This window comes from Protopterus annectens, chromosome 10.part0 (genome assembly GCF_019279795.1).
Source record: "Protopterus annectens isolate FY-2018-M chromosome 10.part0, PAN1.0, whole genome shotgun sequence".
Lineage (NCBI taxonomy): Eukaryota > Metazoa > Chordata > Ceratodontiformes > Protopteridae > Protopterus > Protopterus annectens.
In genome coordinates this window covers 1,668,242,244-1,668,266,659 of record NC_056744.1, presented here as the reverse complement: position 1 = coordinate 1,668,266,659, position 24,416 = coordinate 1,668,242,244, and the positions used below count along the sequence as shown (strand labels likewise).

General features: G+C 37.8%; 1 protein-coding gene across 1 annotated transcript in view; it reads left to right on the top strand.

The window, feature by feature from the left end:
* Positions 1 to 24,416, top strand: part of LOC122814408 (zinc finger protein 729-like) — a 544,251-nt gene that overhangs the window by 34,100 nt on the left and 485,735 nt on the right. The window contains 1 exon segment of the mRNA XM_044086990.1: positions 18,016 to 18,111. Within this exon segment, the coding sequence (XP_043942925.1) occupies positions 18,016 to 18,111 (96 nt within the window).

Genomic DNA, 24,416 nt, shown 5'->3' with positions numbered 1-24,416 from the left:
ACTAGGAGGCATGTAGATACAAATGCATTGTGTAAACATATGTTGGATTGTGGAAATGGACATACATTTAAATTTAGGGTTATAGATTCTATACATCCTTCAGTTAGGGGTGGGGATATAAATAATGCCCTTGAAATCAGAGAATACAGATGGATTTTAAGATTGGCTAGTGACTCTCCCCCTGGCTTAAACAGTACGGTTAGTATTAAACCTATACTGATTAAGCTTAGTAGAACTAAGCTGTGATATGACCTATATAGTTTCATTTGTCTTTTGCTTTTATTGTCTATGTATATATATTTTAAACTTTTGTACTAAGAGTTTTTAACACATGCTTTAATTTATGTTTTGCTATGCTTTGAATGTGAGTCATATGACTTTGGCTGTCGGTCATGTGACTATCTTGGGACCTATATATATGGAGAATGTACTCATGTACTTTTAGTATTGACAAAGGATTATTTCCGAAAGCTTTGCTCGTCATTAAAGTGGTTTCTTACTGACGTCCTGGTTTTTATTTCTTTAAGTGAAGCATGTCCAACAGCTCTGGGTTTGACATAGCTTTGTATGTTAGGCAGAGATGACCTCTGAGTAGGCGATATGCGACAGAGTAAAGCTGGAGTTTTTTGAGATGGTCTGCGTAGGGCATCTGTTTGAGGTGGGTAATACTCTTTGTGAGGTATTTCTGAGGCCTTTCCAGTTGTTGTAGATGTCTTGTGAGGTACATACCAAAAGGGGCGTTGTACTCTATAATGGGTCTAATGAGTGATGAGTAGAGCGGAGCAATGACCTCTTTTTTTTCCTGGATGAGAAACCTTTTGTGATGAGGTGTGCCATGTTAGAAGGATTTCCTGACTACTGTGGCGATGTGATTATCACAGGAGAGACTATTGTCCACCTGTGTCCCAAGGTCTCTTATCACACTTTGTGTTAAGTAGACTACCACCTATGTAATAGTTCATGGGTACGGAGTTTTTACCAAAAGGGATGACAGTGCAGTTTTCGGCATTGAGCTTGAGGCCATGGCTTTGACACCAGGCATATGTCTCAGTGAGGCCCTTCTGTAGGATGTCCACATCGTTAGGAGTTTTAATTATGGATTTTTGTTTGCAGTCTTCTACGAACTTTGTTAGCCAAAGACCTTCTGTGTTAGCCTGTGCTTCAGAGAAGTAGATACCAAACAGGAGAGGACCCAGGACTGAACCCTGTGGTACTCCACTTGTCACTGGACTGAAGTCGGAATTGAAGTCTGCTACTTTTACAGTGTGGGTTCTGTCAGTGAGCCAGTTGGCAATCCATCTTGTGACATAGGGATTTATACCTAGTTTAGTGAGTTTATCTATAATTCCAGAGTGGGAGATGGTGTCAAAAGCCTTGTCAAGATCTAGATAGGCTGTGTGAACCACCTTACCCTCATCTATGGCTGTGGTGACCACTTCAAACAAGTCTATCAGGTTTAGGAGACATGATCTGCCTTTTGCAAACCCGAACAGGGTAGGGTCCAGAGTTTGGAGATTACTAATGTCATTCTTTATAAGTTCCATGATGATACGTTCCATAGCCTTGCAGACCAGGCTCGTCAGGCTAATGGAGCAGTAGTTCCCGGGGTCCATGGTGTCTCCCCCTTTGTGGAGTGGGATAGCTATTGCTGTGCACCATTCAGTAGGCACAAAGCTTGAGGTGAGGCTATGATTGAATATGGTACTTAGGTGGGGTGGTAGTTCGTGTAGAATGCAGCCTGGGATGTTGTCAGATCCCATGGATGCTGTGTTCTTGGCTTTGGAGAGTGTGTTTTTTACCTGTTTAGCCGTGATTACAGGAACTTTGCATTCTTCCGGTATAGAGATGGGCCCTTTAGGAGGTGAGAGAGGGGTAAAGTTAGCACTGAACCTGTCTGCCAGGATGTTGATAATATCAGTTGGCTCTGTATATTTAGTGTCATTGTGCTGTAACTCAGAGCAGATCTGAGTGTTGCCTTTGAGATTCTTGACATAACTACAGAATGATTTGTGGTTGTCTTTAGAATCAGTGGCGATTTTGTTTTCGTAACTAGCTTTGGAGGATTTTTATGAGGGATCTCAGCTTCTTACTGAGGCTGACCAGTGAGTTCCTCCAATCATGGGATTTTACTCTTTTTTGCAACATTTTAATTCTTCTGTTGTAGAATTTGTTTATGGCAGGGGACCACCAGATCGGCTTCCTTTTTTGGAGGATAGCATCTTTCACCTATAAAATTAGTTAGAAAATTCCCTCTTCCACCAATAAAATTCATTAGAAAATTCCCTGCACATATTGAAATGTAATAGTTGTCACTTTTGTGTCATAAAATGCATTTAGAAGTTTGTTTTTGGTTCAAAACACTGTTTTTGATTTTTCTTTTTTTGGGCAGCCACAAATCACTTGTAATAAAACATAATTTTGTCTGCACTAATATGCAAAAATTGGCTTGGTTTGTTTTAGACAGTTTTTACTTCTTAACCAAATACTGAGATGACTAAAAGTTCATCAGGCTCCATATTGAAATGTCAGCATTTGAAATGTGGAGTGTTGACAAGGCATGAAAAAAAGTCTGAAACTGCAGGAGAAGGGCAAATCTTGAAAATCACTCTTCTCCTTTAAACTTCTTTTTTGAGGGTGGACAAGACCACCCTACACCACATAGGTGGGGAGTAGGCAAGCCACCCGAACCCCCCAAACTCATATATACAAACTCTGAGATCACCCTAACCTTTGAGAAAAGGGAATATCCTGGAAATGACATCTCAGACTTGGTTTTTAAGTCTGTTCTTTCAGCCATTCAGTCTTCATGTTTCAGGATTCCGTATAGTAGGTCCCAACATTTCAAATGGTTACCGGTTATTAACATACCACTTTTAAGGCAAAACCATTTCTGTACATACCTCTTAACCTGGAAACATCAAAAATCTGGACAAGGCCCATGAAAAATAGGTACAAATCTGTACGTTGATGAACATCTAATTTGCATACATAATTACATAACTCCTCCCACTCTGATGGAATTGTGGGATACCAACTTTCAAACAAACTGAAAAACAGAACCAAAATATGGCATCAGAGTCCCCCTGCAGCCATTCCACTGTCCCATTAGCTGGCTATTTCGCCCCATTTACCATAAACACTAGTGTGCATACTGCTTTACTTGTACAATGATTATTTGGATTTTATTTTTACATTTTACAGCACAACATTGCACAAACACTAAGACATCTGCTAAACAAAGCAATACTGTCTCACAATGGAAATAGACTTGGCATTAAAACTACTCTGCCCTTGAAACTCACATTTATTGAAACCCACACCACTTCCAAAGAAAATGCATCTGGTCAGTGGTGGATAAAGATTACCTTTGGTCTGTTTTCAAATCATTGGCCCCTTGTACACAAAACAAGAAATATACATGTGTTCTTTTCTTTGATAAACCTTCCTGACATTAAATTATATTCCTTGTATAACACAACACACTTGTTAGACAGAGCGCATTTTAAATTTATTGTTTGAACATTTTTCCAGTAGGCTGTACTGTAGGCAATGAAACAAAATGCATGAACCAACAATGACAAAATTGCCCAATTCAGAACATTTCCATCATAAAAGTCTACTTCCACAGCCACACTATAAATAGAAAGACAGTAGTGTAAGCCATGGGCACCTTGCACATCTTCTCACACTTATTTTTAATTTATTTTTTTTGGGGGGGGGGGGGCAAAAGCTCAAAAACCAGGGACACATTTTAAACATTGCTTGTATAATTTTGTAAAGTTGCTCGAATAAAATGCTGCTTTACCACCATGCATTTCACTGGCAAGTTTTGAACCTAGAACCCTGTGCACTACAGTCAGAGCAACATACCATTATGCCAAATCAACAGCTTCCTGAAAAGTAGGAAGACTGAAACTTAATGGCTATCATTTAGTGAATTTGTTTCTCTCCACAGCTCTCAATCTCGTAACACAAAAAACCTGAGTAAAGCTCACAAGTGGTGGTGGCTAGGGACTTTAGGCTCATTTGACCTTGTACCCAAGGTACAGGGTTTGAGCCTGAGTACACACACATCTCAGGGTAAGGAATTTATATTAGTACAATGAAAGTTTTAGCAGAATATGTTCCAACAAAGCAAATGGTTCACTACACACACACACACACACACACACACACACACACACACACACACACACACACACACACACACACACACACACACACACACACACACACAGTGTAATAGCTTTCATGCCTGAATCTCTTACCAGTTGCCTATAGCCACTGGGAAAATGCATTGAATTAATGTTTGTTACTAAGAGGTTTAATATTGTTAAAGCAGTACAGATTAATTCTTCAAAAATAAGGACCATGAGTACCTGAAATGAATGTGTGCTACTACAGTTTGGGGTATATTGCAGTGTGAACCTTAAGTTACATTTCTTCCATTTTTCAAATTCCAGACTACAACTGAGAGAACACAGAGAACAATTCTTGGCTGTCTGTTGATTATACAGCATACTGCTTATGATGACTCTCAGAAATCCTGAGTTTAAAACCTTATCCCCATTGTTAATGGAATTTCCTAACAAGAAGGATTTTCACACACTGCTGTGAAGAATGTTTAAGGAACTTGGGAAATGTAGCCTGTTCAACACAGAATGCAAAGCAAGAACTAACAAACCTGAAGGCAAAGGCTGCCAGTGTAAAAGAAGAAATGAAAAAAGACAAGAAGGATGCTTCTGAAATCAAAACTTGCCCAATATTCTCTCTTAGGCATTGCGTGTGAAAAACTATTCAAAAAATTATACCTCATGTTGCAATACTCAAGCATCTCAGGGTAAGGAATGAAAGTTTTAGCAGAACATGTTCCAACAAAGCAAATGCTTCACCACACACACACACACACACACACACACACACACACACACACACACACACACACACACACACACACACACACACATCGTCCCCCTTACCTCTAAATCCATCTAGGAAAATAGTGAGAATCTTCTTCTGAAACGCCAGCGACCATCCGTTTTGTAAAATAAATAAATAGATCCAGTCCCTTGAGCGAGTGTCTTCTAAAATAAATAGATCCAGTAAATCCTTTCCGGCTCTGGTAACTTTGCCGCTCGCAAATGCATTTGAACTAGTGCCGAAAATACATGCTACATACGAGCGCGAGCAAGTCTGACAGGCTGTTGGAGCTGATGTCATTGCGCACGTGATGACGTCAGATCACAAAGCGTGAAAATTAAAAAAAATAAAAAACAAAGTGCGAATAAACCGGAAATGAAGGGGTGCCACTCGGGAATCATGGCACCCCATTATTTGGACCCCAAAACTCAGTAAAAACTGAGTTATTCAGAACAGTTGAGAGGTATGTTACTGTATATTATGAGAACTTGTATTCTTGTGTAGAAGTGCTTAACTCTGCTTCTTTTCACCAAGTTATGTATGAACTTCCCAGTATGTTAACTACTGAAGTTTTAGACCACTAATTAATGTCTTTGGTAAGTAAATGTCATAGCTGTTGCATTTGAATGAATGTGGCATAATCCAAAAATTCTGTAGTATTATCTTGAAAATTATTTATTCATTTGCTTCTTCGTTTATTTATTTATTTTGTTAATGAAGCTAGAATATTGATCCTCCTGGATCTATTTCAGGTCCAACCCAGAATTATAAACAGAGAGAAATCATGGATAACAATTTAGCAGTAAGCACATAGCACATTAACAATAATCCATGCATTTCATTCTAACAATATAGAGGACTGCACTGTTGTCCAGTCACATCCATCTGATTATGTGATTGAGATGCATTGCTTTGACTGCGGCTTTAAGCTGTTAAATAGCTGCTTCCTCTTGTGCAGGGTTTGATTCCCAAAGCAATCAATTATCTACTGTATGACCTTGCACAAGTCATTTAGCCAGACAGTCCTGTGGAGCAGTTGACCTTTTGAACAGTGATTCTAAGAAGAGAATTAAAGTGATAGTTTCAGGACTTTGACTCCACTTGATATGTTCCTAGACTGAATAGGCTTTGACTCCACTTATGTTCTTAGACTGAATAGGCTTATGTATATATGTTGAGAAAGCTGTACATCTCAAAAAGCTTTGAACTTTATTAGCCATCCTAATCTGGTCAGGTTGTCATATTTTACTGAAAAATAACTTGATTGGAAAATAATTTTTGCTAGTGACTTTTCAAAAACATTAAACTTTTGGGACATTGTGATAGCTTTACTGGTAAAGTGGGAGAATTCCTTGACTATAGCCCAGGTGATCTGATTTCAGGTTGATTCAGGCAGCTAATTGAGTGGCAGGGAGGTTGATCATGCCCATCCTGGGGAAGAGGACCTTGTGCGGCAGGCCATAGAGCGATCTGATCCCTTGAAAGAGGGATGTTGATGTGTTCTGCAGCCTTGGGGGCAGGTATTTGGCTCAGTAAGTCATCTCTTGCTAATGCATTTATTGAAGGTAGGTGTGTGTGTGTGTATGTGTATAGATATATATATATAAAATATATATATATGTATGTATACAGTAGGGGGATGGTCACTAGTCATGGAACAAATAGAACCTAAAAAAAAAACAATTTTTGGGACATCAGTGTACTAATAAAACTTATATTGCTTCGGTTTAATACATTTTAACAACTAATATATGTAGTTTGGATAACAAGGTTTTTATTTTAAAGGATCTTCTCATATGCAATATTGATGTGACTATCATTACAGGTATATTGTTGAAACATACAGATTGGATACCTTTTTATGGCCTTAACATTTATTTTGCTGTAGAAGTAATATAACCGGAGCTGGTAGGGTCCTGTGATTGTGATCATGGATAACATTCAAGTATTCAGTCTTTATGCATCCCATAGATATATTAACATCATCAATTTCTGAGTTTTATGTATTCTGTTAATGTTTATAATGGAATTATAAGAGGGAATTTAAACGTACCAGGAATAAAGGGGGGGGGGCGTAATGATTAATTTTGGTAGTTTGAAATTTATTTGGCACGTTTTTAACTATGAATGAACTAAAACTCCTAGTAAATAAAATATCTTGGATGTTATGTGCATTCCAGAATGGGCTGTGGCAGATTAATGTAGTACGCTTCCTCTCACTTCTGTTGTCATGACATCATTGAGACTACTTGTGTTAGTCTATGTTAGAGTTAGCTCTAAAGTCAAATGGCAGTTATTAATTGCTAGCCTTTGTGTAGCTAGTTATTTTGGAAGTAATTAATGGATTACAAGACTAACTGAGATATCAAAGTTTTTTGAATGATGCATTTTTAAATTTAAAATGACAAGAAGTCGAAACATAAAGAGATATCGCATCATAGAATTATTGACAGTAAGACAAGTATATTTATTAGGTAAACTATTGAAAAAACAAGAAGATGGCTTAAGATAAAGAAATATCTCATCACTAAAGTTATTGACAGTAAGATATTTATGGACTGGCAATTTTCTGTTTCACGTCATCAAATACTCTCTGGTGGTGGTCCAACCAGGACCAGGTAACATTTTTCATGTCAGCTCTCTTAATGTGCTGATTAATTCACCGAAATCTGGTAAAAACTTGCCTGAATAGTTGACCATAGCAAGAAAACATTACAAGGCTTGGATATTGTCTAGAGCTGGCATCTCAAGAATGGTTGTTTGCTTAGAAGGATCTGGTCATAAGCCTGACTGGTAAATAAATGGCCCACATAATTAACTTCTCTCAGCCTGAATTTGCATTTCAGAGGATTGAGCTTAAGATTCACTTCATGTGCTCTTTCCAGAACTTTCCTGAGTTTTCTGTCATGCTCTGTTACACCGTTACCTCCTACTAGTAAATCATCTACTGTTCTAGCACACTGATAGACAGAAAAAATCTTCTCCATTGCATGCTGACTTCACTGGCAGAATTTATTCCAAAAGGCATTCGAAGAAATCTGTATCTACCAAATGGCATACTGAATATAGTCAGTAGTGAAGATTTGCGAACAAGCATTACTTGGCAAAATGAACTCTTTGCATCTAAGACAGAAAAATAGTGACATTTGTCATGAAGACAGCAACTTCCTCGACTGTATGCATAGAATGGTGGGGTCACTTTAATGCTTTGTTCAAGTCTCTTGGGTCAGTACATATTCAAGTCTCTTGGGTCAGTACATATTCTGATTTCATCTGAGCTTTTCTTATGAGCAACTACTATGGAAGATACCCATCCAGATGGTTCTGTGACTGGACAAATCACTCCTTGCTGCACCATTTTGTCTAACTGAGCTTTGACTCTGTCATGCATAGTTATCAGAACTTTTCTTCTGGTCTGACCACAGGACTGACCTCTGGGTCTAACTTCATGGAGTACACAACTGGAAGTTTACCTAGTTTGCCCTTGAAAATATCAGCATACTCTGAGAAAATACCATCGGTAAAACTGGAAATGGGATGTGATTACATGATGGACTTCTTTGTTGAAGGAAAGCAGTTTCATTTTTAAACTCTCTAAGACCTAATAATGACTATACTGGTTTTTGAGTACATAAAACTGCAGGTCATAAATGTTTCCAGCAGAATAACATGAAAGCATAAATGAGCTTTCGGTTTGAATCTCTTCACCTCAATAAGCAGCAAGCTTCACGCAGTTGGCCAAATTATGTTATTCCCAGCTCTTACTCTAGCAAATGTTTTTGCTGACATAACATTGCACTTTTAATCAGTATCTACTTTGAGCTCTGTGGGTTTACCATTGATCAGGACAGTACAAAACACTTCATTTTATGACAACAAATCTACTGCATAAACATTTTCACCAACCACCATCTACATAGAGAGTAGGACAGCAACCCTCCACATGAGTGACTTGCTTTTTTAAGTAACCTTTCTTAATAACTGAATGAGGCTTGCTTGATTTGCAAAGCATTTAAAAGTGGTTCCATTTTTTACACTTATGGCATTGTTGACCAAATGCTAAGCACTTTTCTCTTCCATGACAGTAAACTATGAGACTTGACTTGGGTTTTTCTGACTCACCCCTTTGCTGCACTGAGCATGTCCATTTTACAAAGCTTGTGTTAGAACTTGCTGGAAAGGTACAAGCCTTCCCTGGAAACTCTGCAGGGGCTGTAACAGCTGCCATGTGCTTGGGCCTGTTTCTGTTAACCATGTGCTGCACGCTATGTTTTCCTCTAGAAGCTGCTGAAACAATACTCTTGTGACATGCAAGCATATTGGTGTGCCTTTCTGTAGGCTTGTGTATTTGAAAAATCTCTATGGCTTTACTCAAAATGTAATCACTGTCTCGAAACAAAATCTTTCTCAATGCAGCATTATTAACACCACACACAAGCTTGTCTTTTATCAACTCATCTTTCAAATCACCAGATCTGCACATTTTAGCTATGTTTCTCCTGTCAGTAATCTAAGCATCAAAAGTTTCCCTGGCTTTTGGTCTCTTGTGTAAAATAAGTGCCTCTCCAAAGAAACATTTGTTTAGGGGTTACACATTTCCCTAAATGTACATGTTAAGCACTCGGGGTTCTCCCTTGGGTCAGCTTGTACCACAATATGATGGTTTTCCCCTTCTACTGCATATACTGCTGGTGCATACATAAATGAATGCTATCTTTCAGTGTCCTCTGACCCAGCTAGATTAAACCAAATAAATGCCCTCATACGTGCTTCTTTGTCAGAAAAAGCTGCTTGGATGAAAATATTGTATTCCTGCTCAGACATTCTCCAGTTCTCTGCAGTATTATTATGAAACACAAGTGGATTGGGTCTGCGAAATGCCTCTGCCATGCCAACACGCAGTAATAAAGATCCTTGGAATTATGTACGAACATACACAGATATACCAGAAATTTATGCCAGAAACTTGTAATTATGCTCAACAGCCCAATCGATTGTTTGAAATAACTGCACTTTGTAAAATAGGCCTCTGCAGCACAATAAACACTTCAAAATGACTGTACTTTGTGAATTAACTGTCTGTAGCACACAAAACGTCTTGAAATGACTGTACTCTGCACTTTGCAAAATAACTCTACTTTACAAAATAACTGTACTGTAATAAAGCACACACATTACTTTGCTCACCTTGAGATACTTCTAACAACTCTAGTTATACTTTGAATAGCTTTAATTAATGTGAAAAAGTAGCTTCTATTGAAAAGGTGGTAATTTGCTAAAAATGCAGTTGTTTTGCCCTTTTTATACTCATTTTGCTCTTTTTTATGCTTGTTTTACTTTTATCGTGCTTGTTATACTTTTCTTGTGCTCGTTTTACTTTTATCATGCTTGTTGTACTTGTGCTCGTTTTACTTTTATCATGCTTCTTATACTTGTGCTCATTTTACTTTTATCATGCTTGTAATACTTGTGCAGATTTTACTTTTATCATGCTTGTTATACATGTGCTCATTATACTTGTGCTTGTTTTACTTTTATCATACTTGTTATACTTTTCTTGTACTCGTTTTACTTTTATCATGCTCATTACGCAAGTTGGAAGTAACTCTAAACATTTTTATAAGTATTTTGAATAATTTTATCAAATGTAGTTTTGAACATTTAGTTTAATAATACGTTTTGTGCTGTTCGTTTGATTAATAATGCATTTTGTGCTTTTTGAACACTTCATATCATTTTCTTTGAGAAATAATCATTTATACGAGTTTTAGTACCTGAAATTAGTTTCTGACCTGTCATGAGTTGTATGAGCTGTTCAGAATGATTCACTCATCTGTATACCTCCATTTCTAGCTGTGCACCTCATGGCTCGACTTCTGGATCCCATTCTGATACCATGTCACTCATCTGGTCAGGATAAAGCAGACGAACATCCATGGGTTTGGTTCAAGCAGCTTTATTACATATAAACATATTGGGATTGAGGCTTAGTAACTTAAACATAAACCAACTAATAAACTGACTTCTGCACTTATACATGTTAACGTTCTGGCTGTTCACTCAAAGTGACACTGTTGCCTGCACATGCTCTGTATTTATATGCACAAGGCCACTGACTGTTAAGCTTCTTAAAGACACAATACACACACTGACCTACAGATATGAAAGGGACTTTCAGGACAAAGAGGAAGTTATAAGTGTAACAGTTACTAAGACAAAAAGTAAAAAGTTAGTGCCACAGTTTCAGTCAGTGTGACCAGCGCTAAGGGAGGTTTAAGGCATTTGTGGTACTGGATGGGTGTAAGAGGGTTGAAGATGGTGTTTTATTTTTACTAGATATTGTATTTTTAAACTATATACAAAGGGATCGGTTTCAAAGGTTCATAAGGTTGATACTAGGCTATCTGCCCTAGGGCATTTATAAGCCTAGCCAGAGTATGTTTGGCTTTCGCCACCCTTTTAGATTAGTTGACTGTGCCTCTGTATAGTAGGTCACAGAAAGTAGCCCTTTTAAGGTTTGTTTACTGTACCTCTGTCAAGCAGCAACACAGAAGAGATCCCAGGGGTAAACTTACGATCTCCCATCCATTCGTCAAGATTTCTCTTGAAGAGGGTCTGTGAGGGGCTCTGCCTGACATGGATTGGGATTTTGTTCCAGAGTGAGGGGAGCCTCTGGGATATGAATCCGTCCCTCCAGCATGTCCTGTTCATTTCTGTGCTGAGGTTCAAGTCCCTGGAGAGTGTAGCTCTAAGGGATTTAGATTTCCTGAGGTGAAGCATGTCCATTAATTCTGGGTTGGACATGGCTTTATATGTCAGACACAGATCGCCTCTGAGTAGGCGGTACGCAACTGAGTAGAGCTGGAGTTTCTTTAGCTGAACTGCATAGGGCATCTGTTTGAGCCCCTTGATCCTCTTGGTAAGATACTTTTGGGATATTTCCAGTTGCTGAAGGTGTCTGGTAAGGTACATCCCAAACGGGGTATTGTACTCAATTATGGGCCTGATAAGTGATGAGTAGAGGGGCACAATGACCTCTCTTGATCTAGATGTGAACCCTTTCATGATAAGGTGGGCTATATAGAAGGTCTTTCTAACCACTTTGGCAATGTGATTGTCAAAGGACAGATTGCTATCTACTTGGGTCTCCAAGTCCCTAATTACTTCTTCCGTACTTAATGGATTACCACCTATGTGGTAATTTGTGGGCACTTTGTTTTTTCCAAAGGGGATGACTATTCACTTTTTGGCATTTAGCTTTAGGCCATGGCTCTGGCACTAGTTATCCATCTCTGTGAGACCCTTTTGGAGGATGCTTGTGTCAGTCAGAGAGTCGATTATAGCACCCAGTTTGCAGTCATCTGCGAACTTGGTCAGCCATAGTCCACCCATGTTAGCCTGCACCTCTGAGAAATATATACTGAACAAGAGAGGTCCCAGGACTGAGCCTTGTGGGACACTACTTGTAACTGGTTTAGAGTCTGACCATGTGGGTTCTATCCCTGAGCCAGTTTGCAACCCATCTTGTGACATAGGGGTTGATATTTAAGCTGGTGAGCTTATTTATGATGCCCGAGTGGGGTATTGTGTCAGAGGTCTTTGCGAGGTCCAGATAGGCTGTATGGACTACATTCCCTTCATCTATGGCTTTGGTAACTGTTTCAAAGAAGTCGACCAGGTTCAAGAGGCAAGATCTGCCCTTAACGAAGCCAAATTGGATAGGATCGAGTGTCTGGACGTTCCCAATGTCCTTATTTATGATTTCCATGATGATACGCTCCATAGCTTTGCAGACCAGGCTAGTCAGGCTTTTAGGACGATAGTTTCCGGGGTCTGTTGTGGCACCACCTTTGTGGAGTGGGACCACTGTTGCTGTATGCCATTCCTTGGGAACATATCCTGTAGTAAGGCTGAGATTGAACAGTGACTTTATATGAGGGTTTAGTTCTTCTTGGAGCTCGTGTAAGACGCAGCCCGGGACACCGTCTGGTCCCATTGATGCTGTGTTTTTAGCTTTGGAGAGGGCAGCTCTCACCTGTGCATCTGTGATCTCAGGAAGGCTACACTCTGTTGGGATAGACATTTACTCTTTTGGGGGGGAAGGGGGGGAGAAGTTTGCACTGAACCTTTCTGCCAGGATGTTGGCAATGTCTGTGGGTTCAGTGAATTTTTTGTCATTTTGCACTAACTCAGAGCATATCTGGGAGTTGCCTCCCAGGTTTCTGACATAACTAAAGAAGGCCTTGTGATTGTCTTTAGTGTCTTGTGCAATATTTCTTTCAAAGCTGGCCTTAGAAGATTTTATGAGGGATCATAGTTTCTTGCTAGTACTGATTAGTGACGCCTTCCCTTTTTGGGATTTTGCTCTGTCATGTAGTAGCTTTCTCCTTCTGTTGTATAGCTTATTTATGGCCGGGGTCCACCAGACAGGTCTCCTGCCTTTGGAGGAGTGAGTCTTGGTTTTATTTGGGATAGCATGCTCCATGCATTCCTGTAGGTGTCCATCGAATGCTTTTGTAAAGGATTCTGCATTTTGGGCCGTATTGTCCACTGGCCCGGGGGCTTTGAAGGATTCCACCTCAGTTTTGAGAAGTGTGAAGTTTGCTTTTGAGATGTTCTTCACCGTGGTTTCCTTGGCTAGGGGTGGGGACGGAATATCTATGTCCAGTGAGATTTGTTTATGGTCTGATCTTACCAATGAGGGGTATACCTCTGTTGTGGAACATAGAGACCCCATGTTGGTGATGACCAGATCCAGTATGTTTTCCCCTCTTGTGGGAGTGGTGACCAGTTGTTCCATAGCATTTGAGTTTATAAATTCTAGGAACTGTTGGGCGAGGGTGTTTGGGCTTGAGTCTGATCTTACCAATGAGGGGTATACCTCTGGTGTGGAACATAGAGACCCCATGTTGGTGATGACCAGATCCAGTATGTTTTCCCCTCTTGTGGGAGTGGTGACCAGTTGTTCCATAGCATTTGAGTTTATAAATTCTAGGAACTGTTGGGCGAGGGTGTTTGGGCTTGAGTAGTTTTCCCAGTCGATGTTTGGGTAGTTGAAGTCACCCAATATAATAGTGTTTGGAGAGACCATCATATTCTCCAGTGTTCTCAGGAAAGCCAAGTGAGGTTTCTGTGTTTGGGAGGGTGGTCTGTAGCAGACTACAAACTGAAAAGCAGTTTTGTCCACTGTTAGTTGCACATGGATGGTCTCCGAAGCTTCGTGCAGTGCCACTAGCCTTGAGGTGTGGGTATCTTTGATAAATATGGATGCTCCCCCTCCTTTTGTGGTTCGGTCCGAGTTTTGGGGCCGGAAAGCATGGTATGAAGTATAGCCTGGTAGTGCTGGGGTGCTCTCGGGAGCCTTCAACCAGGTTTCTGTTACTGCACAGATATCAATATTCTCCTTACTGAGGAGAGTCTCGAGTGCGTGCATCTTGAGGTTTAGAATTCTGGCGTTGAGCAGCATTACCCTTAGTTTTTTTTTCTTTGTGTTGTCTAAGGGGGTGAGTTTGTCTTTTGAGCCTTGCCTAAAAAAGGCACTATGGGGGAGGCAAGAGCCTTAGCCAGTATTTGAAAACCCAGGGGTGACAGGTGCAAGCCGTCCCTAGCGAAGCAACGTGGCTTGTCGAGCATGTCATCCCAGGCTGACAGACACTGGATCCCCTTTGAATAACACCAGTACTTTAGCCAATTGTTAAAATTGATAATTTTGTCTTTATACTGTGGCATCATTCTTGGTGTGGGTAAGATGCTACTCAAGGTCAGGGTCATACTGGCCTGGGCTACATGATCAAAGAGCTCCTGTACGTCTTTTTTCATGTAGTCCAGGGAGGTACGTCTCGGGTCATTCACACCAGCATGGACAATGACTGAGTCATACTTGTACTTGCTTTGAAGTGACCCAAGTGCTTGTGTTATGTGACGGGTCCTGGCACCCGAAAAGGAAAGAGTTTATATCTTTTTTTCATACAAAAAGTTAAATATGATGAGTGTAAAGTAAAAGAATTGAAAAATTTAGCATAGGGGAAAGAAATATGTAGAAAATAACCAATCTTGCATTATAAATATGTAAGAAAGATGTTTGCTGAAAATTGAGAAAAATGTAAAAATGAAGTATGGCATTAAACTTGAATTGGTAAAAAGACTAAAGCTGCAAAAAGAAATGGTATCATAGATGAGTAAAATATTGAAGGAAGTAAGAGAGAGTTGTTCACCAGAAATATATAATGTTGCATATTCCTGTTTAAAAGGATGGGAAAAGAATGTGTTGTGCAGGTCGTGAATGAAAAATTTAGTCATGGAATAAATGAGGAAGTTGAGTTGGAGTAATAAGTTTTGTGTGGAAGAAATAAAAAGCAGATAAAAAATTTGAATTTTATGCTATATGAATAATAATGTGAATATTGCAAAAATACATTTGTTAATTTATTTAATGAATATAATAGGTGATGGCATTTATTGTATAGGTACAAAAAGCAAAGGGAATGTTGATTTACAATAAATAACTTGTAGACAGTGTAATAAGGGAACAAAAGGCAAAACTGCTATATTGCATTGATTGTGTCTGTCATGACCAAGCATGGGTTGTGCATAGATAGATGGATGGATGACCAAGCATGGAAAATTATGATGTTGGAGAAAAGGTTATGAAGACGGTTTAAGACTATGGAAGGATGTGGATGAAAGCTTTGAGTAATGAATAGTTCAAGTTAAAAATTGGATAAAAAAAGAAGTTTGACAAAGATGGACCTATGAGTGCTGTAGTCTTTAGTCTTTATGTTAAAGAATACAGCCATTGAGAGTTGTACTAAAAACTATAAACAGCTAGATGAATTATTATGGGAGGGGTTCATCCTCTACTAGATGCAAATTATACTGGTTTAGTTTTAATTATTAATGCTAAAGAATGAGTTAAGTAGATAATAAAATAGTATACATTCCGTTAGGAAATGTAAGCTTAAAATTAAGTAGAGAAAATAATAAAGAATAAGGTTAAAATTGGTGGAGTATATTTTTCATAAAAAGAAGCATTAGTATTATGGATAGGGTGTGTAAAGAAAAAAAGTGGTGAATAGATAACCGAAAGAGCCTTTAACAGAAATAAAATATGAAGCATTTGGGGAAAAAAACTATATATACTGGAAGACTGAGAATATGCTACATTCAGAAACAGAAACTCTTAAGAGGAGGATTCATAATGGCAAAAACAGAAGTTTGGGGTTGTTAAAATTCAGTGGCTCATTTTAAATTGTTGCATTTATTATGGGTCTTGAATAAAATAATGTTGGCTAAAGATGAAATGACAAGTAAATTATTCTTAGGAATTCTGAAGAGTATTGAGATAATATAAAACGAGAAAAGAAAGATGAGGAATGATTTATCATAATATAAGAAAAGATGTTATTGTGGAAGTTTGATACAGAAAATATATTGAAGAACTGAAAATAAGGGTTCTAAAGGTGTTATGAATGGGTTTTATTGGATAGTGATTATTTAGGACATGGAAGAAAAGAAAAGTTGTAAGTGAGAGGCATCAAAAATGTAAACAAATATAGTAATTTTGTGATTTTATTTAGAGGTTAGTAACAAACATATGGTTAAAAGCACAGATTTGAGTATGTGGGAAGAGAGACATTATGTGGTTTTGTCAGCTCCCCACTCTTTGAGGAGAAGGGGGAAAGTACATTTATTCTTGATGCTTGCTCCTGCAGTGGAATCTGTGATGAAGATCTGTGATTATGTGGGACTGCTGGTTTTCAGGGAGTTAGAGCAGTCCTGGGGGTTACATCACCTGTAGAAGTAAGTGAGATGCTGTAATTGACACACCCAGTGCACAACAAATCCTGGCATTTCATGGGATATATGTACTGGGATTAGGGAGTCAAAGTGTAAAACTTTCAAATAACGAACCAGTTCCTTTGGAAAACACTGAGGGAAAATCAGTACTAAGAAAACAAAACCTTCGGCTGCTGACCAGATTCTGATGAAGTTACAAGGTAGGAAATGAAGGCTCTAAATGTGCTTTATGTCACTTGCTGGTTCATGAATAAATCTTGTTTTATACCCTGATTGGGTACTCTTTATTCGTGCCATGGTGGTTACCAGCTGAAGGTTTTGTAAAAATTTCAAACGATCCCTAACTCCTGCCTTAAATGATGTTTGGTGTTCCCTTATCCTTGCCATGGTGATGGGCTAGGTTGGACCAATTTTCTTAGAAATGAATGAAGAGCAGGAAGCAGGGGCAAAAAAGAGTGAAATGGAGATATCTAAGAAAAAAATGTTTTTGTAATATAGAAGAAAATATTAAATGTGTTTTTCAAAATGTATAACAGTTAAAGATTTGTGGAAAATAGTACAGTAGAGAGTCGATTATCCAAACTTTGATTATTAGAAATTTCAGTCATCTGAATGCAGTCTTCTAAAGTTTTTGGGTAGGAAAAAAATCATAAAGTCTGAATATGCAGATGTTATAAGTATTTGCTTGCGCGTGTTTTTTGAACTTGTCCGCTCATGTGTAAAAAATATTCTTTACTGTCCACTGGAATCACTGAATGGTTGAAAAGTGTATTCCCTGCATGCAGAAAAAACAAGATTTTAGAAGTTTATTTATCCGGTTCAGTGTACGTTTTATTATCCAGAATGTTTGATTATCCAAACTACCCTAGGTCCCACTTAGTTTGGATAATCGACTCTCTACTGTAATGAACGTGTTTAAGAATGAATATTTACATGGGATAAGTATGGACTCAGTATTGTCTAAATTGCATAATGCAGATTAAAAACAAGAAATTAAGAAGACAGTTTGCATGTTTGTGGTATATATTGAAGAGATGGTGTGTGAAGAATGTAATAAACTGAATAATAAAGAATTTAAGTGAGTAAAAGCACTGCACTAATGGGTCTTAAAGTTCATGCCAGTGTCTGTACGCCTGTCCTGGCACTTTACAAAGATTGGTGATGGGTATAGTAGCCATCTTGGCGTTTTACACTGTCCTTGTCATGGAAGGTCATCTAAGTACATTTGCAGCTCATGGTCTTGTTGTTCATGTGGTTTAATTATGTTTTTGTTTTTATTATTTTTTGTTCAATCCATAGGACAAGATAAAAACAACTTTAACATCTCTAGACTCCAAAGTGAAAGAATTTAAATACATGCAAAAGCATCATGAGAAGGAAATTGGAGATATAAAAGTAAGTAAGGTGAATGGTTAATTCCAAATGTCTTAAAGATAAATAATTTGTGAGAAATGCATACAGCATCTTGGTATTTCTCCTATGTAAGCTAATTTTATTGCATGTGATTTATTGGTTATCTGTGAGAAGAATTTGAGAGAAACCTGTTGGCAATACCTTCATATTTTCTGTTGAGGTCTGAGTAGTGATGAAGAAAAGTGGAAATGTTCTTAATCTAAAATTCAGGAAGGTATACTGTTATGTCTTGTAAACAGTGCTTAAAGGTTGTTTTGTAATACTTTACTCATATATGTGAAATTGATTTGTGCAGGCATTTGCTAACATAATTTTCTGCGCGACTATTCAAGGTATTGTCTTACTATAGTACATGATGATAAAGAGTCGGTAATAAATGTTTTACCCACTGTCCTGAAGTGATGTACTGTCACTTTACAGTGGTTATTTTAATCATAAATGTCTTACTTTTTGAAAATGATACCGTTATTTAATTTACAGTCCATTTTAGTCCAGTCTTTGTGTGCCTGTAAATCCACAGCAGTGTTTATTGATGTACTGTATATACTTACACTAGTGAATGGAACAGTGCATTTTCAGTGCACAATACATATCTTATGATACTGTAAGTGTGGCAGTCAGAACTGAGTTAACATGAAGGTGTTGAATACACAGGACGTTGAGCATGTAGTACAAGAAAAAAAGATTATTAAAATATATGTACTATATCCCTGTATATCACGAAGTACCTCTTCATATCTTATACCTCCTTACTCTCCCTTCTTCACTCACTTCCTTAATTCTGTCAAAGGACTCTCTTTCTAAATATACCACAGCCCTATTTTTCTCTGACTTCATATTGCAATTCTTGTTTGTATTATACTAACTTAGCTGTAGCCAGTTTATAGAAAAATTAAACTTTCTCTGAATATTAAATCATTGTCATGTATGTTGAATGTATTCTTAACCAATGTTTTCATATTATGTCCAATTTAGTGTAATTATTTAAATTGTAAATTTTTTTTTGAAGATTGTAAGATTATTGTTCTTAAAATGTTTTGTAGTACTTTGGCGCTTTTCTCCCTGGACCTCTGGTGAAAATGGGCTCATGCACAGTCGGACTTTTCCAGTAATCAAATGTCAGTCAGTAAATAAAAAAATATTTGAAATTGTTTAAAATAAGATTGATATGTTAAATGCATGTTAAATAGATTTTGCATTTTAATGGCAAAGAAAATTATGTTTTTGGTAGCTGTACTGATCTGTATTTCAATGCAGTTAAACTCATTTGTGGGATTTATCAAGTTTATTAACTCTTAAAATGCAGTTCACTGCACATTAGTGAGAGTAAAAACCTGCCATTATGTAATTCAAATCTGTTTCCAATGCCATAGGTCTACACAAGTCATTCTGTACCACAGATGTGTACTACAAACCACAGGGCCACACAAGCCATTCTGCTTCATAGATACATTTTCTTTCCTCAAAGAGCCTCACAGGCTGTTCAACATTATAGATATATTCCTTTGCTGTAGACTCACATGAACTATATTACATTACAGATCCGCTCACCAACCCATAGAAACACAAAAAAATTTTTCATTATGGATCTTCTTTATAGATGACACCCATAAACCTGTGCAAGGTATTTTGCATCACTGATGTGAATTATCAGACCCTGCAAACATACATGTGTGTGTGAAATGCAGATATATTTGCATTGCTATCATTTAATCGAAAAGTCAAAATATTGAAACCCGAAATATTGAAAACCTATTGAATGTAGGGGGCAACCCCCCATAACCCCTGCTAAATATATGTAAATCAACTCTGCAATCACACAACAGTGGGGAAAAAGGCATAATTTTCATTCTGACTGCTACAGTAGCCTATGGTTTGGATCCTGCCATACACTGTCACTCTCTCTGCCTCTATAGTAACCGCTAAAGTGATCCTATTTTAGAAAGTTACTATATAAACAGCTAGAGTGGCTAAACATCTTCAGAACTTTCCTACTGCCTCAAGGAGCAAACTCTGAGAGGCTTCACAGTACACAGCAATTGACTGCAGGCTTAATTTCTGACAGACAAGTCTCCATAGCAGAAACTTTCCACACAGAAAATATTTTGATGTATCTTCTATTTTCTGAAAAATTCTGGCAATTTTATTAATAAGTTTCTTGTGAGGAACTGCATTTTTTTTTTTTAGAACAGGGCTTCTTATTGAATACTGGGACTGTTTTGTGAGACAAATGTACTGCATTTTAACTAAAGTGCAAGGATTTTAAGCTTAGAAATTGTTTTTATGTACTTGGGTATTTTGGTGCTTATGTACACTTCATGACTACTTGCCTTCGTCATTTTGCCTGAAGGCACTATATTTAAGCACTTAAAGTGTATTTCAGGAATAGAAATGTATACTATGTTTTGTGCTTGAGTACATTTTGGGACATTTTTTTCTTAATTTGTTTTCTCTCCACCATAATGTGGTACATAAACTAGGAGGACACCAGGCCATACCCCTGCGCTGGCTGGCAGTGATACCTTGGGAGTTAGCTATTGGCATACTAAAAGAGCAGACCATAGTGGTAAACAAGCTAAGCAGATCCTGGGCAGATCCTCATGAGTGGAAACTCAATGCATAGGCCTTCCAGGAGTTTCCCAGGTGTGGGGAATGCACCAGGTAGATTTGTTTACCTCCTTCCACAGCAGGTGATTAAACAGACCCTTGGCAGGATACATCCCATAGACTACTGCAGTAATGAAGAATTTGAATATATACAGTTGTAGTTAAGTGTAAATTACACAACTATAGTTCCGCCATTTTCAATATTCACATACATACATACATACATACATACAGAAGCACCTGAAGCATACACCTGTACAAGGAGTTCTGTATCATCCATTTCCTCCTCAGTCTTAGAAACCCAAGAAACATTTTGTATCAGCTGTGTTTTTCAATCCAAATGGATGATGTATTGTCACAGACGTGTGTTGTCACAGACCTGTTATTCAGTGTCCCATATTTGTATGTAACATTCTCTTTTCCTAGAGCTATTATCCATCCACATGGACCTACCTTCACTTGTTACTCTGTATTATACTTGTATTATTCACCTGGACTCACCTGCACCATCTTGTATGACAGGTGCAGCCTTCATCATTATAGATGCATTTAAATTATTGTACATTACTATCTTTTTCTTAACTGTATAGACAGATATGAGTCCATCTGTATCTCCAATAGATTTCTCTTAGCAGTCTAGTCTTAAAAGATACATTCTGCTTCCCAAATGCCTTCTCCAATGCCACATATTTTAAGTGTCATTCTCTGTCACATGACAGCTTCAAGACTTCAAACACTGATGACTTATTGGCTCAGTACAGAATTTGTAGACATTTTAGGAGTAGTAACCCTTGCAGGATATTGAGTGAATGGTAGCACAGTTATTTCAGTAATGTTTGTGCAGATTTTTCACATTGTAAAGGTGAGCTTTGGATTTACCAGCCTCATGTAGTCCTTTCCGAACTTAGTATGTACTACAAGAGCCTGAAGTCTTGCAGATAGAGCTAGGTTTTCAATTCCACCTTGTTTGGGGTCATATCCCAAACACTGCAGCTTTTACTGGCCTCTCTTCTACCAGAGTCACTGGCTTTGCTAGTGGGAGTAGTCTCACTTGATGTTTTGTATCTGGCATCTTGCTTTCCTACGATGAAGGGCTGCTGCTTGTGGTAAGTGTGCTAAGAGATGGTTGATTCATAGTAGACTTTCATCACGCTATTTGTTTCATTTGTACTTTCAACTTGCATCGAATTTGCCTCCTATTGCTGCATTCATCGTGGTGCTTTTGTTTTCTTGGTTTGTTTTTTGGCATTTTGGTCAAATTACTTGTGTTTTTAGTGCCTGTTCCATGGCTGAGGCAGCGGAGGACTCGTTACTCAATATGACCATTCATCCGACACCTAGCTCTGAAGTCTCCAATGGGAATAATCTGCTTGTGGCAACCCTTATTGATATCCAGAATTCTTTGAAATTCTTAGTGGCTAAAGCTGCTGACAGTGAACGTGCAGTAAATGTTTCCAGTCCTGTTGAATCTTTCCAGGAAATGGACACAGTTATTGATTTAAATAACTTTCCTACTCTCAGTAAAGGTTCTACTGTTAATAAACTTCCTTCGACTTCCCAGTGTGGTACATCAAGTTACAAGGCTGTGGAACATTTTGGTAACTTTAAAAATCCTCAACAAGGGTTAAACAGCGAAGAATTTAACAGGAAACGTGATCATCTACTGAGGTTACTGACTAGATCTAGAGAATTGTTATTTTTGTATTGAATTAAATATTGTGCCTAAGGGGCTTAGATTCTTCACAGCCCATGTTTGAGAGTTTAGTTAATTTTTTTAATGAAGCTGGTTTGAAGTTTTTGAAGTTATTAATTGACAATAATGTGGCTAAAATGAGTCTCTTGAAAAGTGAAATCACTTCTCTTAGTAATTTTTTTCAGCATCTAGCTGACGAGGTTGAGCAGCATTCTGTTGATATTATCAACAGGAAGCAGTCAAAACTATCAAGAGACATTTCTTCTTATCAACGTAAAACTGCCTATAATGATTTTCAACATCTAAACAAACAAATTCTGATGAAACTATTTTAAATTCAGTACAACCAACCACTACCGAGAACTTGCATGTTGTTGAGGTTTCTTCACCCGAGGGTGACCACTCTGACGTTGACATTGGCAATAAGAAGACCGACAGTCCTGCTCGTTGTGACAACGAGAATATTGTCAGAACTAAAACTAGTTCTAGTTCTAACATTAATTCTTCTTTTTTCAACAAGAAGAATCATTCCATCAATCCAATTCCTCTGGCGATGAGACTTAATAAGAGACTCTGACAATTTCAGTATTATCAATTTGACTGATCATGTTTTTTCTGACCTCGAGTTTAAAGTGTTACATTATGGTTTAAATTTTGTTCCCACAAGTAGAGCAAATTATAGTAAAACTATTGTAGACATCAAAAAATACACAAGAAAGTTGAACTTGTTATATTTAATGCATGACATCTCTGAAACCAACAAAACATTAATTAAACCCTCCTATTACACTCCCAAACTACAGCACACTATCAGGGTGTTTGAAGAATTATGTATTCAGGATGTGACCCACTTGTTACAAAATAAACAAAAAACTTTTAACAATTTAAACATCAATGAAAAGAAAGCATTAGATCATCTACAGTCCTTAAACAGTAAGTTTAGATACATGAAGAGTGACAAAGGAGGCAATATAGTTGTTATGAAGCAAGAGACATACATAACAAAAATGTTAGATATTTTAAACAACCCTGATGAATATGAAGTAATTTCACTTCTTGACATTCATCGGTGTCAGCGGTTGATTCATTCACATCTTTATGACGCCTTAATGTCAGGTGACATAAGTTTTGAGGTATATGACTTTTGTGTAGTGGAGGATCCCAGAATTGGGGTTATTTTCGGTATTCCAAAAACTCACAAAAGTTTAGAAAATCCTCCATTCAGGCCTATTGTTTCATCTCCCCACTCTGTCACTGAGGGGGTTTCTTTGATTATTGATGCAGTCCTGGGACCGATTTTGAACAATGAGGACTCTTTTGTTAGAGATTCCTGGCATTTTTTGAGCAAATTTAGTTCTTATGTCCAGACAGGTACATTTGATCCTCAGAGGCACATTGTTTTTACAATGGAAGTCATTTCATTATACACCTGTATCCCCCATTACGAGGGAGTTGAAGCTGTTAGAAGTTATTTGAACAACAACAAGATGGGCTTGACCAATAATGCCATTGCTACCATCTGTAGTTTTTTGGAGCTTGTTTTACACAATAATTTTTTCTTATTTGGCAAGACTTATTACAAACAAACCTGCTTATGCCAACATCGTTATGGCTTGGTGGGAGCGTGAATTTATTCCATTTCTTACCGAGAAATACCATGTCTCTTTTTATTGCAGGTTCATTGACAATTTGTTTTTTGTCATTGAATTTAGATACAGTGGATGCCTTCATTTCAGAAGCCAACTTATTCTCTAGTTATTTAAAGTTTGTTAAAGGAGTGGCGGGTTTAAAAGTTTATTTTCTTGACATTTGTTTACGATGGGACAAAATTGAAAGTAGGTTCCACAGCAGTATTTTTCGCAAGGAAACCTTTAGTAATGGGTATTTGCATTTTTCAAGTAATCACCCCAGACATGTCATTAGAAACATTCCTAGGGGTCAATTTATTAGAGCTTGTCGCATGACCTCGAATGATTCTGATTTAAAA